Source organism: Podarcis cretensis (genome assembly GCF_951804945.1).
Source record: "Podarcis cretensis genome assembly, chromosome: 5".
Classification (NCBI taxonomy): Eukaryota; Metazoa; Chordata; class Lepidosauria; order Squamata; family Lacertidae; genus Podarcis; species Podarcis cretensis.
The window spans coordinates 47,334,350-47,349,803 of NC_137174.1; the positions used below are offsets into that span (position 1 = coordinate 47,334,350).

The 15,454-nt window shown below is 38.9% G+C and overlaps 1 protein-coding gene across 8 annotated transcripts in view; it reads left to right on the forward strand.

Annotated features, from left to right (window-relative positions):
* The window catches only part of FGFR2 (fibroblast growth factor receptor 2), a 146,375-nt gene that overhangs the window by 62,433 nt on the left and 68,488 nt on the right, over positions 1-15,454 (forward strand). For 5 of the 8 annotated variants that reach the window (XM_079976635.1, XM_079976636.1, XM_079976638.1 and 2 more), the window contains exons 3-5: positions 3,458-3,724; positions 5,594-5,668; positions 12,506-12,675. In XM_079976635.1, the coding sequence (XP_079832761.1) occupies positions 3,458-3,724; positions 5,594-5,668; positions 12,506-12,675 (512 nt within the window). The remainder of the gene's footprint in view (positions 1-3,457; positions 3,725-5,593; positions 5,669-12,505; positions 12,676-15,454) is intronic. The other 3 variants (XM_079976640.1, XM_079976641.1, XM_079976639.1) reach the window with 1 other exon arrangement.

Sequence of the window (15,454 nt, forward strand, 5' to 3'; positions counted from 1 at the left end):
CTGCCAGAATAATGGATGGAGACATTCAGGCCTTTTCAACTGAAATGTTCCCAGATTCTTTAATTATGGTTTAGGAAGCTGGGAACGAGAGTTGTGCCTGCTTGGATGAAACGGTAAAATCTGCAATGATTAAATGGGCACAGGATGTTGGACATAACATTATGTTTGCTGACTGGGAACAGTTGTGGACCACCGGTTTGAAGTTTACGGCATGTAATGCCTTAAGAGAGAATATAATGAAAATGATGTATAGGTGGTACATGACCCCAGTCAAGCTTGCAAAAATTTATCATTTGCCCGATAATAAATGTTGGAAATGCAAAGAAACTGAAGGTACATTCTTTCACCTTTGGTGGACGTGCCCAAGGATTAAGGCTTTTTGGGAAATGATCTATAATGAAATGAAAAAGGTGTTTAAGTACACCTTCTTGAAGAAACCAGAGGCCTTTCTCCTGGGCATGGTTGGCCAATTGGTGCCAAAGGATAGAACTTTTTTTATGTATGCAACAACAGCAGCAAGAATACTCATCGCAAAATACTGGAAGACACAAGATTTACCCACTCTGGAAGAATGGCAGATGAAGATGATCGACTATATGGGACTGGCAGAAATGACCGGCAGAATCCGAGACCAGGGAAAAGAGGCGGTGGAAGAAGACTGGAAGAAGTTTAAAGATTATTTGCAGAAATATTGTAAAATTAAGGAATGTTGAAATGATGTTGGACAGAAATTAAGTGGTTACCAGCTGTAATGCAAAGGATGAGCAATAAGTTAAATAAGTAATAATAAGTTATAATAAGGATTTGCTGAGTTAAGAATTTGAACTGGAATACAAAAAGGGGAGGTGAGAGGAGGTCTGGGAAATAAGGTAATGGAAATAAGTAATGGAAATCATATTTATTTTGTTTTTTTCTTTTTTCTTAATTGTGTATTTTTGTATTTTTGTTATCTTTTGTGTATTGGTTTTTTGTATTAAATTGGAAATTCTAATAAATATCTTTTTAAAAAAAGAGAGAGAGTTGTGCCTGCTTATTCCTCACCTCTCCCTTCACACACTGCCTTGGGCGCCACGGTCCTGATCTCTTTAGACTAACTTCCCATTTTGTCCAAACTAAGGAGCTCTGGTAGAATGGTTGTTTACTGACCAGGAAATTAAACCATGATTTGATCCTGGTTAGTAAATAAACATTAAGCCACAGTTTTATGTTTCAGTTCTAACATGGGGCTGTATTTTAAAGTAGCCTTCGCTAACTTGGTTCTCACCAGATGCTTTGGACTGCAGCTTCCATCAAACCCATTTCTAGTCCAAAACATCTGAAGAGCATACGGTCAGTGAAGGCTGCATCTGAATGGTCTAGGATCTCACAGTATGAAAGCTGGTGTGCAAGGGGACGCAGGAAACATGCAGACCCAATGCTTCTTCCTGGCTTTATAATCACTGGATTATTAAATGGGGAATTTAACATCAACCTGCCATGTTGTGGCTACATGTTCCATTTCTAGCCTTTTGGGGTGGGTTTTTTTTTTTTTAAATTAGTTGGTAAAGTCCCTCACTGGGTTATTTAGACACTGGACAAAATTGGTATCTTAATAAAGTGATCTACATAAAGTGGTACCTTGGGTTAAGAACTTAATTCATTCTGGAGGTCTGTTCTTAACATGAAATTGTTCTTAACCTGAGGTACCACTTTAGCTAATGGGGCCTCCCGATGCTGCTGCGCCACCACCGCACAATTTTTGTTCTCATCCTGAAGCAAAGTTCTTAACCTGAGGCACTATTTCTGGGTTAGCGGAGTCTGTAACCTGAAGCATCTGTAACCTGAAGCATCTGTAACTCGAGGTACCACTCTATATACACTCTTTTTGAAGGTCAATTTCAAAGACTCCTGGGAAATGCTGGCCACAACTAAGCTCAGTAAAACAAATTTACTACACCAGATAGAATGAGCTGCAGTGGTTACGGAGAACAGTGAATGCAATTCTATACAGTAAACCAGTCTTGCTTGTTCTGAAGTGTCAGCAAACCTAAAATCAATCATTCGTTCTGTGACATTTTTGCTACATTTCTTGGATTTAACCTTTTACTGATATAAAATATATATGCAGAAAACAGCTCATTCTCCATCTGGATAATGATCCCCCCCCCCCGGTCCTCCTAACAACCCTCGGTTGGTGCAAATTGTAACACCTGTATAATGGATTGATGGAATCCATAATTACCTCATCAAGTTTGTAAAAAAGAAGTGTAAAATTGTACGAGAGTTCATAGCATACTTGCTTGCCAAATAATTTTGATCTGTTGAACATTTTGAGACCCAGTTGTAAAATCTAAACATGTAAAATGCTAACATTTGTATAAAAATATTGTTTAGGCCTCAGTTTCAGTATGTATATCAGTCACACAATCTTATTCTGTGAAAATGAAGAATTGCTTTTCCTTGATGGTGCAAATTGGAGAAGAGGCTGTGAGGGGAACATTTTTTTCTGTGGAAAAATAATCAGTGGTTCTGCAGAGCTAATTTACAGAAGGATTAGTCACTGTCCTCATGTGCGAAATTATACCAGCAGAGAAACAGGATGTAGCTCAAATCACACCTCTGATTTTGGTGAAGGTTACATGCTACTTGGCTTGTCCAGTTCAGGACATTGCAAGGACAATAAAAGTGTGAGAAGGCTACCTACCTTGTGCTTGGGTTTGTAAATTGCCAACACTTGCTCCCCCAAATTGGGTATAAATTGTGAACACTGTTCCAAGAAATGAACATCTCTCATTTAAATGTATTCATAATTGTGTTGTATATGGCCTTCCCTCTAGAACAGAGTTGAGAACCTGTGGCTCACTGGACTCTCAATTCACATCCTTGACTATTGGCCCTGCTGGCCAGGGTTGATGAATGCTGGGAGTTCCACAACATCTGAATGGCCACATGTTCCAAGTCCCTTTTCTAGAGCCAGAACGGATTAGCTGTAATACTGAGAATTTATTCGTATACCCCTCTGCTTGCATGCACTCCACAGCATGGGAGGCTGTAAATTATTAGCAAAGAAGACAGAGTGTCACATGGCACTTAAAAAAACTAATTTATTGCAACTTGAGCTTGCATAAGCCCTGGGCTTACTTCATCAGATGCGGTTATCAAGTTACTAGGATTCTTGTGTTGTAGCGTATAGTCAGACTGCACACTTCCCGGCCTGAGCATCGCCACCTTCCTCGAACTTGCGGTTTTCTTATCCAAAGCCATGCCTTCTACTTTTTATACTCTGCCCTATAAACATGCAGCACATCATGGATGAAGCTGCTTCATCAGTTTTGCTTGCCTTTCCCCAGTTTTATGAAAAATTCACACATTTTCGAAGAGGGCCTTCACTGACAATTGTTGGAAATTTTCTCTCCCTCCCCCCCCCCCTTTGTCCCTTCTCCACCCTTCTGTGCCCACCTACTTTCCACTTTTGCAGAGCCACCAACCAAATATCAAATCTCTCAGCCTGATGTATATTCTATACTTCCGGGAGACTCTTTGATGTTGCACTGTCAACTGAAAGATGCAATCAAGATCACTTGGACTAAAGATGGGGTCCATTTGATGCCCAGCAATCGAACAATCATGACTGGGGAATACTTGCGGATTAAAGATAGTTCACCCAAAGATTCAGGCCTTTATGCTTGCACTGCTGTTAGGGCTGTAGACAGTGAGACCCTCTACTTCATTATAAATATTACAGGTGAGTTTGCTTTTTTACTACATGTAAATAGCTGTAACCTAAATTTATTATATGCGTATGTATAGCCAGTTTCTGCTCAAGCATTAAAGAGACATTCTGGTCATATATAATATTCTTTATTTTTCCAGCTTGCTCATGCTCTTAGATCATTTCCCCTGTTGGATGGTAAAGTGGGTGGCATTTTTAGCTGTGGTGCCCTGGAATTCGCCCTCTCAGGTGGCTCAATTAGGTGCCAAGGGGGAAAGCTTTTTCTTCTTTCAAGCACATAGTGTGTGTGTGTGTGTGTGTGTGTGTGCGCGCGCGTGTGTGTGTGTGTGTGTGCGTGCGTGCGTGCGTGCGTGTGTGCATGCTATGGACTGCTATATATAAATGCTATGGACTGTTTAGCAAAGTTTTTAATGTTTGATGTGTTATTGTGCTTTTAATATTCTGTTGGGAGCCGCCCAGAGTGGCTGGGAAAACCCAGTCAGATGGGTGGGGTAATAATAATAATAATAATAATAATAATAATAATAATATGGTGGAATATCTTATTTGTTGCTTTATGCAATATATATATATATATATATATATATATATATATAAATATATTTTTCAAACATTTTCACAATAACATTCAAATCAAATAATTACATTGTTTCACTAGTTGACTTCCCGCTCTCACCTCCACGATGTTTTTACTCATACTGCTGCATCTATTACAAAAAAGTTTCTCTATTACAATTATTTTATCACTTTTCTTCCTGCCTGTGATTTGACTATAATATTTTTTTTAATAGTCCACATAAGTCCTCCATGCTTCTATTAAAAAAAATAATAATCATTTCGCTGTCAGTTTTGCCAATTCTGCATAGTCCCATTATTTTCAAAAGCCACTCCATGCATTTGTATTAATTAAGCCACCTTGGAGTCAGCTTTGATGAAGGGTGGTAGAATAATGTTTCAATGAAATAATATAAAAGAAGTTTATAGTGATGTCAGTTTAAGAAAACTTCTGTTTGATAGTTCTACCCTCCCACTCTGGTTCATACAGCCACAAACTTTATAAAGCAGTGATGGGGAACCTTTCTTCAGCTTAAGAGCTGCATTTCCTTCTGCATTTCCTTCCCTACCACTTGTATATAACCTAAAATCTGAGAAAGAGAAAGAGATAATTTTTTTAAAAAAATCTTAATTTGGTTCAAATGAGTGGTAATTTATGTGGGCCTATTTAGATGTATACTTGGGACTGGGGCAGAGTGTGTATGGATAATTAAGAGAACTGGGTAACCAATGTGGAGACAATACTTGGTTCTACTGCACAGTCATGTTAGAAAATAACAACACCCATCATTTGAAATTATTCTCCAAATCTTCTCCATGATCAACTATACCAGAACTCCATTTTTTAAAGTATCGAAACCTTCAAAGACACACACACACACACACACACAATGTAAACCACACGTGCTTTTTCAGGAACAAGTAAATAATCCTTTCTTGTTGTCATTTTTTTGTGTTTAATTTTCAAAGAAAGAAAATATCAGCAGCTCTTTAGAATAAGAAACTTTGCTTGGAAACAATTATGGCCATGACCCAACTAGACTATATGTGCATGCAGGGATGAACAGTGCACTCAGCTGGAGGTTCCTTAGCAGCAGATACTTCAAAGAAGCCTCTGGCTGTGTACAGTTTTTACCCACACAAACATATAGCTTCAGTGGATCATGGACTATATATATATATGTATGCCATAAAGTGTGTGATGCTGCATCTCTTAAACAAGATCTGTTCCAGATGTGACATAAAAGAAACAACATGAGTCCAGAAAATAGGTGTGTTTGCTTGCAATGTGTAGTAGGTGAACAATGTTAAATTTTTAAACTTCAGATGTTCTTTCATCTGGAGATGATGAAGATGACAACGACGGCTCTGAGGATTTTGTGAATGACAACAACCAAATCAGTAAGTAACTCTCTGACTGCTGAAGGTGCCTGGCAGAATCCATATGGAAATATTTTCCCCACCTAATCTTCTGCACTCTCTTCAAGCACTTTCTTGGCTGTTCAACGCATGAGCAATCTATTAGCTGTAGATTTCAACTGGCTTGTTTCCTCTTTGTTTTTGTGTATTTCTGGTCTTCTGAAACATGGAAATAAACTATTATCATATTCTTGCCTGCTTGTTTATTCTTTCTTGTCTTAGTTGCCATTAACCTTTTAGCAATTCTTCTTTTTTAACTCAACATGTTCTGTACTGACACCTCCCCTCTTTCTTCATTTCTGGATCAGAGTTGTAATTTCCTGTAATGACAATATTCAAGAGATGGTTATGAAATTGAATTGTAATTAATTTTGTAGTGAAAAGAAAAATCTATGGAAAGAGAATGTAATGACCCTTTCCAACTTAAGCTTTCTTAATGATGGTATGGTCTAGTCCCAAAGAATATACTCTACTTGGTTAGCTGTCTAGGCAGACGCTTATATGTTGTTCCTACATTAGTAATATGGGTTGGAAGAATTTGAAACCAAATGCTTCCTTTAGCATTCTATACCTTAATATGTAGTTTTTATTAGGCCTACCAAATGTTTAGAACTGGTCCAGTTTTACACATGCAGCAGAAGGAGGCGAGAATGTCTGTAAGGGAAGGCTCGTAGCTTGGTGGGTAGAATACATGTTTTGCAAATAGAAAGTCTTAAGGTTCAAGGCCCAGCAAGCTCATTGACATGGTCCTAGGTAAGAATTCACAAATCCTCCAAAGTACTAGATCAACATTTGGAGAAATGGTTTGATTCATCTCTGATCCTAACAGGAGCACCACCCACCCCATCACCACTCACCCACAACAGTGTTGCTGCAATATATTTTGCCCAACATAGTATAAAATACTGTGGATAGAAGCTCAACGCTCAAAAGACCAGCTCAACTGCTCAGCAGCCCCCAACCAAGACATTTTTGCTGCTTGAAACAAAGGATGAGATCTTTCTGCCCCCTTCATTCCATATATTGAAAGATGGTGGGAAGGACAGCTGAATCTAATTTCAATCCTGGTATCTTCCACTGCTTTTGACCAGCAGGCAGGCTTAAGGGCTGCCGGGCAGGCTCTGTGGGGCAGCCACAGCCCTCTCCTCTAGCACCTCAACACCACACTCCTTCCCTCATCATCTGCCACATCGAGGCAGCTGCCCCACTCTGCCTAATGGTACTGCTGGCCCTGAATAGGTAGGGGATGGAACCTCTGCCTAGGTTGATGCTTCTGTAGGTTCTTTTTAAGAAACCAGAGTCCCATAGAGGCAAATGCCTGCTGTGGCTAGAGTATTGAAAATGTTTCATGGAAAGAAAAGTCAACAAGTGTTTGTAAAGAACCTTGGTTGTGAAGAAGCTTTAACTTGGGGACAATTCATTTCCAATAAGCCATGGTGTTAAATTATACAAAGTACCCTCTAGCCTGAACATTTAGAACAGGGGTTGCTTACCTGTGACCCTCCAGATGTAGGAGTGCCTCTCCCTGGAACACTGAGCATCAGCAGTGCTGGCAGGTGTTGAGGCAAGTTGATGTTCAGCAACACCTGGATGTCCACAGGCTCCCCATCCCTGATTTAGAACCTTTCATCTCCAGATGCTGAATTATTATGAGTTTTCTGGGAGGGGTGAGTATATTTTCGGGTAATGCTAGTGTGGGCTTATGTTATTTGTAGGTGGGCTTATTTGACTTGCAAATTAGAGCCGTGTTTATTCACAGGCGTAGGGTTGTTTATAGCTTTAGGGGGAAGCCCAGTTACGTGTGTGAGCTTTTAGATAGGCTTAGATGGCAGTTCTTGTAATGATCAGTGATAACAGGAGTGTTAGATTTATAATGTGAAAAGTAAGGAAAGGCTTTGCAGCTTGTTGCTTTAAGAGGAGACTCTGAACTTTATGTATATGTGTGTGGGTCATTTTCATTTGTCATTTTATGCAATGTTTATTTCTACTGCAACTTTGTGATGGAGACACACACTTATTAATATATATTGTATATATAAATTCTTACCTCATCTGTGGGCAAATATCCTAACTGTGAGAAAACAATAGGTTAGATTAAATCCAAGCAGTATACTGAATGTGCTTTATATTACTTCCACCTATTGTTGGGATGTTATTTTTTTACCATGAGGTGCAAACATAGCAGCAGCAAAAAATGCAGATCTCTGGCCATAAAGCAGAGGGAAAAAACTGATTAAATAAATTAAAATATTTTCTAGGTCAAGCTAGTGGCTCACCTAGTCCATCATGCTGTTAATACGTTAGTGAACCAGATGCTCATGGGAAGCCTGCAAGTAATATTACAATGCAACAAGCTGAATGAGAATGCTTGTTATAATAATAATAATAATAATAATAATAATAATAATAATAATATACCACTCTTCATCCGAAGATCCCAGGGCTATTAACAACAGAGAAATTCAAAACAAGAATACAAAACACAAAAATCTATACCAACACTACTAATTAGTGTTAATTTAAAGGAAGCGTTCTTTAAATCGACCTATCACGAAAACATATTCTTTTGGAGGTGTAAGTGGATCAGATCTGATTCTATGCATGTTTTTTGCAGCTGCACCACACACACACACACACACACACACACAAAAAAAAAAACAAATAACCCCAATTTGGGGCCACAGTATTGGATATAAAACAGGAAATTGCCGAGTACGTATTATCCAGGAACTTGAAAACAATACTCCTGCATGTTACAATCAGAAGTGTAGTTCTCCAGCTGGAAGCAGGCTTATTGACCAATGCTAAACCTTGCATCACTCAACACTGAAGAAATAAAAACACTCCGGCTGCAGCAGACTAATGGGGTGGGGTAGGGGGACACTCTATCATTAGAATTAACATACAAAAGGAAAGCTTCAAGCAGTAACCAGTAAAGTAGATTTAACAAGAGATGGCCCTTGACCATCCAATATTGGAGTTCAAAAGCAACAGATAACAGTTCCCCATGAAACTCTTTCTCCTTAATATAGCATTCTATACCATGATGTAAATTTCCCCTTCCCACTTCGTTTTCACATTTTCCAGTTATTATCCTGTTCCATTTCTTATTGTAAAAAGTATAAAAACATTAATAACCATTAATGTTACAGTATTACGTAGCTGCCAATGTAATGGATCCCGCAAGATCCAAGACTACAGAGAGGTTAATAAGGGTTTATGTAACACCTGGCCTAAAGGCACTTTTGTATGGTCCTTAAATGCTGATGGTGAATACAGAGTAATAAATAAATAGACCCAAGATTGGCTGTGTTTCATCGATCTGCAACCTAATAGCAATAATGAAACTATCAGAAAATGCTATCAAAACAGTGCAGCATACAAAATGTTTCAGATCATATTAGTAATATGTACAATAAACCAGAGAGTAGGTGACCATGGTAAAAAGGGTCTCTCACCCCGAGAGACGTTGCTTTGCCCAGGGCCAGTTAATGTGCTTCCTACTCTGCTTGTTCTCAGATTTATAATCATTATTGTAGTGGGAAATGACGAGAAACCAAGATGGCAGTGTGATGGAAAGGCCCAGTAACTAGAAATCGGGTAACCATTGTGCTCTTGCCAAAGTGCTTGTCACTGATAACGGAGTTCACAGCACTGAAAGAATCATCGCATCTGCTGGGTTCTTGTGATTATAGCAGCGCCGGCTGACTCCTGTGCACTTTAGCACCAATCTTGTTCATGTGCCGTTTGGATTAACTTTATCAGGAATTTGGGATTTGTTCCAGCAGGGTTATTTGTCTGATCAAAAGAAACTGTTTTGTGGAACGTGCTAGCGCTAGAGCAGAAAAAAGAAAAATGTACTCATGTATCGGTACTTAATAACATTCATGTTAGATGAACCCCCTTTTTTGTTGTGATCCTCGACTTAACTGCTTGATTTCCACATTCCACTCTAGTGTTGTTGCCATTTTGTATCTAGCAAATCATTTTAATGGCGCTTTCTCCTATGTATCTTTTGGAATAATTAAAATTTTGTTGGTTGTGCAGTTTAATTTTAAATATTTATAACTTTCCCGGTGTTATGCTTGCAACTGCATGTTCCAAATATCCATTGATTTTTTCCCCACTTAATTAAATTTTAAAGCTTCAGGCTAAAATGAAATAGTCAAGTATCATTTCTAGAATAATTTTAATGCTTAAATTTGAATATTTTCTTTCAGTGAAGAGGCTTGTTAAGGACTCTGTTGCTGTATTCTTCTCCAGCTGTATTTTTATTTTGGTTTGTTGGGGGAAGTGGAGTGGAGGAATTCTATGTGTGCTGATTTCAAGAACTGCCATAAATGTTTGACGAACGGAAGGGTTTGTTTGTTATGGAGCAGTAGCTTGTAATAAAGGAAATGAATTAAGGCTGAGAGAGGAATGGTTATGTTTCTGGACCCCTCTGGTCCTAAAAATGTCCATAGTAAATGGATTTATTTCAGGAAGGATCTGTTGTAAAATAATTAAAAGTCCTTACCGTTAAATAGATTTCCATCCTTAATTTTTAAACAGGTAAATGAGTGAACTGAATTAAGCACGGTCATTATATAACTGTGCAGTTAATCAGATTTCTTGTTATCTGCACTAGAGGGCTCAGGTCACTACTGTACAGCAGGAGAATTATGGATAGATACTGAAAACCTATTGTAGTAATTTCAGCTAAGCCAATGCAGTTCTTATGCTTTCAGATTTGTTTTCAATTTTGTTAGTAATGATCCTGCTTTTGGGGGGAGGGGGCTTAGCTAAGGTGCCCCTTTAAAAGCATTTATTTACCTTTGAAAATTCAGTCTTCTGCAGTTCATCACTGATGTGTTGACATCCAGTAACATCATTTTTTTGTCAAAACTTAACTTACCAGTGGGTGTTTTGTAGAGTCTATTGGCCAACAGAGATGTCCAGATGTTATATAATGTGGCTCTGCCCAATGAGCTGGGGCTCATGGCTATGAGAAAGAGAGGGCCTTTCAGTGGTGGTGCCACAGTTGTAGAACACCCTTCCCAGAGAGACTCTCTTGGCTCCCACATTGTGATCCCTTTGTTGCCAGCTGAAGTCCTTGTTTATTTTTCCAGGCTTTTCAATCATAAAACCATTTAGTGGTTTACAGATCTTTGCTTATTCTTGGAGTTTAAAGATGTATCAGATCTGTGAGCTCTGTTTATCTTATTTTCTGCTGTATTGCATTTTATGGTTTTAAGACAGGATTGGAGAACTTGTGGTTCTCCAGATGTCATTGGACTCTGAATCCCATCAGCTCCAGCCAGCGTGGCTAATGGCCAAGGATGATGGAAGTTGTAGTCCAAAAACATTGAGAGGGGGACACAGGTTTACCAGTCATTTCTAAACAGCTTGTTTTGTATTTATTTTATTTTTTCTTGGAGACTACTGAGAGGATTTATGCTATTGAGGATAAACAAATATATAATGTAACATTTGTTTTCTTCATAGTATTGTCATGGCTGCATAAACCCACATAATATTATTAATGGGCATCGTTACCAAACTCTGGATGTCTAAGGAGCTATGGGGGGCCAAGATTGTTTAGGGTACTGCTTTGGGAAAATTCTGCACTCAGAAATGCTGATTTCAAAATGAAAATAAAACATTTCTAATGTTGGGGATGGTCATTTTGTAGGTTCTTAGCTAGGTGTTATAAACCACCTGTTACAATAATCTTCCTTGTTTGTTCCTGTGATTTTATACTTAGGCTGATTTTTCCTAGTATGTAAGATCAGTAAACATGGGACAGAGTTGATTACTTGGCATGGATTAGTACAAATATCTGGAACAGGCACATCTGTCTTCATGCCATCGTTTTCTGTATTAACCAAATCAATATATACCGGTAACTTTCACAAAACTCTTTGGACAGGAGAGATTAGAAATAGTGTTCCTTTTCTATTGAAGTTAGTGCACTGTTTTGGTGGTGGTTTTTTATTTTTTATTTTTTGGAGAGGGAACATCAGGAATATTCCCTTGGATATGGAATAGCTTTTGAGTAGCTAGTTAGAGTGAGTGTCTGTTTTTCCTAGAATTAAACCATGGTGTTTTAACAAGCACTCTGGTCAGAGATTTGTTTGCTTCCCATCCAAACTCTGACATAGAATTTCATACCATGTTGTACTGCAAGTTGAGAGATCAGCAGCAGAGAGAGGAACTTGTTTTGCTGTTGGGTTGGGTTGGGTAAAATTCCAGATCCTTGTATGAAACAATTCCAGTGATTTTGTTCGTTATCATAGTTGTTCTTTCCTTTTTTAAAACAGCAGTTCTAAACACACACAGACACGCATGTTATCTGAAAGGCAGTCATTGGTTATTATACTCCAAGCCAAAGGAAAATAAGGCCAACATTTCAAATGAAGGCTCTGATTCTGTCTCACACAGGCAAACTTTCAAAGTTTCAAACATTCTGCATTTTAGTACAATTTTTATTTCTGCATTTTAAAATGGTTACCTCAAGCCTAAAGGCTATGGCAAGATGACAGGTGTCATTTTATTTTTATAGCTCTCTTTCTTGAAATAACTTACTTACTTGCTGTAAGGCATGAATCACAAGCAATAACTCTAGCTGAAGCAGGGTAGATCTTTGTCTTTAGGTACACACTGAAATTTCTAAGGTACTCGAGTGTCTTGTATGCTTTGCCAAAGGCGACATAAATCAACAACGTAGAACTTCAGTGCTCCCCCTAAAGTATGTTGTGTCATACTGGAAATCATGCAAATGACAACTGATTACATTCTTCTTCTTCTCTTTCGCTTTCTCTCTTTCATTTTTGGAAACAGAAGGACCTAAATGGACACAAACTGATAAAATGGAGAAACGGTTACATGCAGTTCCAGCAGCTAACACTGTCAAGTTCCGTTGTCCAGCTACAGGAAACCCCCTACCAACCATGAGGTGGCTAAAAAATGGCAAAGAATTTAAGCAAGAGCATCGCATTGGTGGATACAAGGTAAGACACATCTTCCTTCCTCCACATGCCAAGTGGAGTTGGTGTATTATACGTAGGAATGCCAATAAGATTTAGATGCAGCATGCTGTACAGACTTATATCATGCTCATAACAGCCATGTAAAGCAATGTGTGGCATCCCATATGTTGTTGGACTACAACTCCCATCAGCCCCAGTCAGCATGGCCAATGCTTGGGAGTGGCGGCAGTTGTAGTCTAATCAATGTCTGGAGGGCCACATGTTCCCCATGACTGTTCCAGAGGTATCACAGGATGTGGCTATTCTATAGGAAAGTTATATTTCCATGTCATGTGACCTGGTTTACGTCAGTAGTTTATTTTCTCCAACCTATGCCCTATGTGAGTAACATGTGAATAGGGCTTTTTTGAGGGATGGGGAGCCTGAAACTTCAGTCAGTATGGAGAATACAGAGCTAGGTGGACTAGTGGTCTGGCTTTGTACAATGTGGGTTCCTATGTTCCTATTCACTGTGTTTATAATTAAACTCAGATTTGAAGCTCTGATATGCCCAGAAGCCTGCCTCTGCTGGACAGTGCTGGCCCTAACTATAGTAAATTTCTGTAAATGGTAAAAGCACATGCAGTACCTTTAAAGGAGTCTGGTTCTGGCTCTCTTCATCTTCCCTAGAGCTTTTTTCTTTTTCTTATTTTCTGTTTGTAAGGTCAAGTTATCAAAAGATCAGACATTGTGAATAGAGCTCTTACTGAGTAAGGGGTTAGTGGTGGAAAAACAAGGGGGAAAAACATTTACGAAAACATTGTTTGTAGAAGTGTTCTTAACAGTCTGTGCTTTTGTGCTACGACAGCCTAGAATATTCCAACTTGCAGACTTATAGTAAAACAAAGCAAAACAAAAATCTTATGGTTTGGTGACTGCACACTTAATGAGCAGGAAGACTATTTTTATGGATTTTATGGTCTGTGAAATAGATGCAGAAAGTAGTCTTTGAGGGCAAGTAATTGCAATTACTTAAAATGGTTTGCTTGAATTGAAAGTAGCATCGGATTAGTTGTTTCCATTCAAACTGTGAGTTACTGATTAGAAAGGACATCTAGAGAGGTTAGCTAGAGTGCCAAGTTAAAGTTAATATTAAACCTTCAGGTACCTACTGGGGTCAGGGAGGGGAAAAACACTAGGATTTGATAATTTTGCTTTTATTTGGTTATTTAAGCTGACACGTGGATGATCTTTATGTATGTAAAAACAAAACACTTTCACAAAATAACCCTCATCAACTACGAAAAACAAAAACCCTCACACGAAAAGAGTCATCATTAAAGAAACCTTTACTGTGAATAAAATATGCACAAAATCTAGTTGGACTTTTATGTACACCATTAGGCATGTTGAACTCTCCAAAAAACACTGTCCCCTGCTTGTGGCAGCTCAGTCAATGGGAAAAGTGTAAGTGGCAGGAAACTTTCTGTTTGCTGGGCACCATAAATAGGGACCGCTTACCAGCGGGAAGGTAAACGGCGTTTCCGTGTGCGGCTCTGGCTCGCCAGAGCAGCGATGTCACGCTGGCCACGTGACCCGGAAGTGTCTCCGGACAGCGCTGGCCCCTGGCCTCTTAAGTAAGATGGGCGCACAACCCCAGAGTCTGTCAAGACTGGCCCGTACGGGCAAGGGTACCTTTACCTTTACCTTTATGCATGATGGGGTGAGAAAGATACAGAGTACAAATGGTTCCTGCCTTTTTTGCAAAACGGGCAATTAGTGATAAAAGTGGGACTTGCTACAAAATGTTGCAGGTGCGCTCATGAAGGTGTAATTTTGATAATGCACCTACAAATATCATAGCAGCTTTGTAGACCTGGAGAGGGAGCTTCAAATTGAGCCAGGAAACTCAAGCTCTCATAAGTATGGATGTAGTTTGTATATGCAAAAAAGAAGAAAGTGGCCTGGAAAATAACAAAGTGACCAATCATGTCTAACTGGCCTAGTCAGAGGAAACCAGGTGTGCTTTGAGATAAAATTATAATGGGGCAGATGAAGACTTAGCTGTGGCAGCTACATGGGTCTCAGGGGATGCCAAGGTGCCCTCAAGGATGGTTGGTGAGGGCTATCACATTAATACCCCTTAATGGCCTGTAAGGACTTTCTTAAAGCATCCAGTTAAGTGGTTTTTCATTATATGAATTCTGCAAATATGAATTCATATATTTGTTCAAGAGTTCAAATGCCTAACTTCAGTTTGTAAATCTACAATGGCCAATTTGTTCCAGCCCTTTACTGCTCTCCATGGTTTTCTTACCAGGATAGGTTATAAGTTTTACCACAATGTGTGAGTAACCTCTGAAAATATGCCCGCTTCAAGTGCTAAAGAAGACAGGCTCTAAAATCTTTAATTTTTTTCCTTTCTAGCCAGATTTCCTATAGAAAGTGTCAGTTTTTCCAGAGATGGAGGCATGCTAATGTTCCAGATGAACATTAATTAATGAAGTAGACTTTTCTAACTACATTTGCTTACCTCATAAAATATAAAGGTGCACCTGGCAACACCTCCTTGCTTTTCGTAATACCAAAACGCATAAATGAATTGGCTACCATTCAATCTTACACACTTGTCTTGGGGATGATAGAGTGAAATGAAGCCAATTAAGAAAGTCAGTCTAGTCTTGGAGCACAAGAGAAACTTTGTTCCAATCCTAATGAGTGTTCTGCCTTTTAGGGGAGAAAGGTGTGCAGCTGTTTGTTTCAAAGAATAACAAACACATAAAACTGTAAGCTGATGTTCACTGATTAGAGTCACTTGGCC